The 1,782-nt window shown below is 39.2% G+C and overlaps 1 protein-coding gene across 3 annotated transcripts in view; it reads right to left on the bottom strand.

Moving 5' to 3' along the window:
- LOC107046461 (DNA topoisomerase 2) overlaps positions 1 to 623 on the bottom strand; it is an 8,891-nt gene extending 8,268 nt beyond the window's left edge. For 2 of the 3 annotated variants that reach the window (XM_015269073.1, XM_015269074.1), the window contains exons 1-3: positions 500 to 623; positions 269 to 333; positions 44 to 109 (exon numbers count right to left, since the gene is read on the bottom strand). In XM_015269073.1, the coding sequence (XP_015124559.1) occupies positions 44 to 84 (41 nt within the window). In that variant the 5' untranslated portion in view covers positions 85 to 109; positions 269 to 333; positions 500 to 623. The remainder of the gene's footprint in view (positions 1 to 43; positions 110 to 268; positions 334 to 499) is intronic. The other variant, XM_015269075.1, reaches the window with a different exon arrangement.
- Positions 624 to 1,782: the final 1,159 nt, after the last annotated feature.

Raw genomic sequence — 1,782 nt, 5'->3', positions numbered from 1 at the left:
CCCCCCCCCCCACCACCAAACAAAAAAAAACAAAAAATCCTACCGAATTAGAAATCGGGCAGATCCCAGAACATTCCTGAACATCAAATCCTCAACTGATTTCCAGTATCTGTAACCTCAAGTTTGTGCCTTTTTGAAATCCTAACAAACAAAACGCCACCTCGCCTGAGCCTCATGCATACAAACACAATCGTCTGAATGATCGAAGAGAGAAAAAATGTAAAAAGTAAAATTACAAAGTTGAAAACGACGTTCCATTAATTCTTACCTTTGATTAATTGACAGGGGAGCAGTTTAACTTCAGGCGTTTTCAGAGTCGATTGTTCTGCGTTACTGCATGTTTGAACATGCAATATAAACAGAGAAAAAAAAGTATCAATCAACGAGCGTCGGTTGGCGAGGATGCCAAAGGCATCGTGACAGTTTACACAGTGCGATTTTTTTTACTATCGATAATAATTTATTGTCACGGATGAAAAAACAGAATGGGAGTACTGACCTTCGGTTAACATCATTCTGGACGCTGTCGTAATGAAAAACTAACAGGGTAACCGTTTCGTTATGGCGTTCCCCCTTTCTGTATTTTTTTTTCAACGGAATGAACACCGACACACAACGAGAAGAGCGGGAGAAGGCGGCAATTTTGCTGAATTTGGCGCTACTTACATTTTAGGGAGGGAGGATGTGTAGAGCCACTGTAGCGGAAGTGACAATCTAGCAATTTTTGAAGTGGCGGGAAATAAGAAATTTATTTAAACCAATGAAGAGTGCATTCCATACCATATACTGGGTGTCGCAAAACTTTGATTTAATCTCTCGGGAAATGAAAGAAGATCGAAAGTTCCTCTTCGACTTCTGAGCCCGGAGATTAACGACTTATTAACCCACCTGAGCTGATTCAATGAGCACCGTCCCGTCGCCCATTTTCAAATTTTTCTTTTTTTAATGAAATGAGAATTAATAAAAATCTGAAAAAATTACAATGCCTATTCTCAACTACATTGAATTTATTGGCAATTTTCATTTCGTTCCCACTAACTCTGATTGAGTCCGAAAAAAGTTTATAGATTTGCTATTCCATTTGCGGTTGCAACTTTATCAATTAATAACTTTTTCACTATGCCCTTGAGCCAAAAATTGAAGAGGATTTTTCAACTCTGAATTTCATCCTCTTTCATTCCCCGAGAGATTAAAGGCGAGTTTTAGAAGACTTTGTGAAAAAAAAGACAGAAAAGTGAAAGAGTTCCAAAATGTGGATTATCATGCTTGTAAATCTGAATATAATTTTTTTTTTTATGTATAAAGTGTTACATGGTGAGAAATTTCATTTTCTACAAGAAGGTCATATAAGAAATGTATAATCAAGTGAGCGGAAGCGAGTGACCGAGGGTTAAAAAAATTCCGTCTCAACCAAAGAGGATTGACTAAAGTAGAGGGTCCAGAGATTCTGGAGGGTCAGACAAAGAGGATAGACCTGAGTAGAGGCCCGGATCGGGGGGTTTGACTGACTCCAAAAATATTAGTTGGTACCCCACGGGAAAGGCGGCGTCCCGTTCGAATTGTCGGTAAATGTGAGTCGGGTGCGTGAGTAACTCGGCAGTAGCAGTTCCGCTGTGAGAAGGACAGGTTTGGAGGGGTATTTTTGTCCTCCTTGTACTCAATGTTTGCTTTATGTTTTTCAGTTGATTTATTCGCCGACTAATTAATATTAAGGGATGAAACAAAGACTGTTCAATGGAGAATTAAATTCCTCATCCATCAACCCCCGTTTCATCCCTTAAT

This window comes from Diachasma alloeum, unplaced genomic scaffold, assembly GCF_001412515.2.
Source record: "Diachasma alloeum isolate Michigan unplaced genomic scaffold, Dall2.0 Dall_scaffold_01408, whole genome shotgun sequence".
NCBI lineage: Eukaryota > Metazoa > Arthropoda > Insecta > Hymenoptera > Braconidae > Diachasma > Diachasma alloeum.
This window is presented reverse-complemented; position numbering and strand designations above follow the sequence as displayed.